This window comes from Trypanosoma theileri (assembly GCF_002087225.1).
Source record: "Trypanosoma theileri isolate Edinburgh chromosome Unknown TM35_Tth_111_V1, whole genome shotgun sequence".
NCBI classification, from domain to species: domain Eukaryota; phylum Euglenozoa; class Kinetoplastea; order Trypanosomatida; family Trypanosomatidae; genus Trypanosoma; species Trypanosoma theileri.
This window is the reverse complement of record NW_021639953.1, coordinates 12,047-12,366: the sequence shown is the minus strand read 5'-3', so window position 1 is coordinate 12,366 and position 320 is coordinate 12,047. Positions and strand designations below refer to the sequence as shown.

The window sequence follows — 320 nt, the reverse complement described above, 5'->3', positions numbered from 1 at the left end:
GTGTAACCACAATCAGTAGTGGTACACGCACCCACACAGAACTGCTGATACTGCTGCTGCTGTCTGCATCACCCTTCTTGTTGTTTGTGAGTTCAGGAGGAAGTGTTGTTGTAGTGGTGGTTGTGTCTGCAGTTTCCACACCTTCTGGGTTATTTGATGATTCACTTCCTTCAGTTGTAGTGCCATTCCCAGGTGTTGCAGTATCAGAACCATCACCACTCACTGTGGGCGAAGTGTTGGAAGAGTCAGCAGAAGGTTGTTTCTCCGCAGTTTCATTGTTATCTCCATTTTCACCCTCACGTGTGGTATGGTTGCCCTTG

The 320-nt window shown here is 47.8% G+C and overlaps 1 protein-coding gene across 1 annotated transcript; it reads right to left on the bottom strand.

Moving 5' to 3' along the window:
* Window position 1: 1 nt before the first annotated feature.
* On the bottom strand, window positions 2–319 carry TM35_001111060 (uncharacterized protein; the record flags this gene model as incomplete). The annotated part of the gene is made up of 1 exon (XM_029031711.1): window positions 2–319. A coding segment is annotated over one exon (318 nt), but the record flags the coding sequence as incomplete, so codon positions are not given.
* Window position 320: the final 1 nt, after the last annotated feature.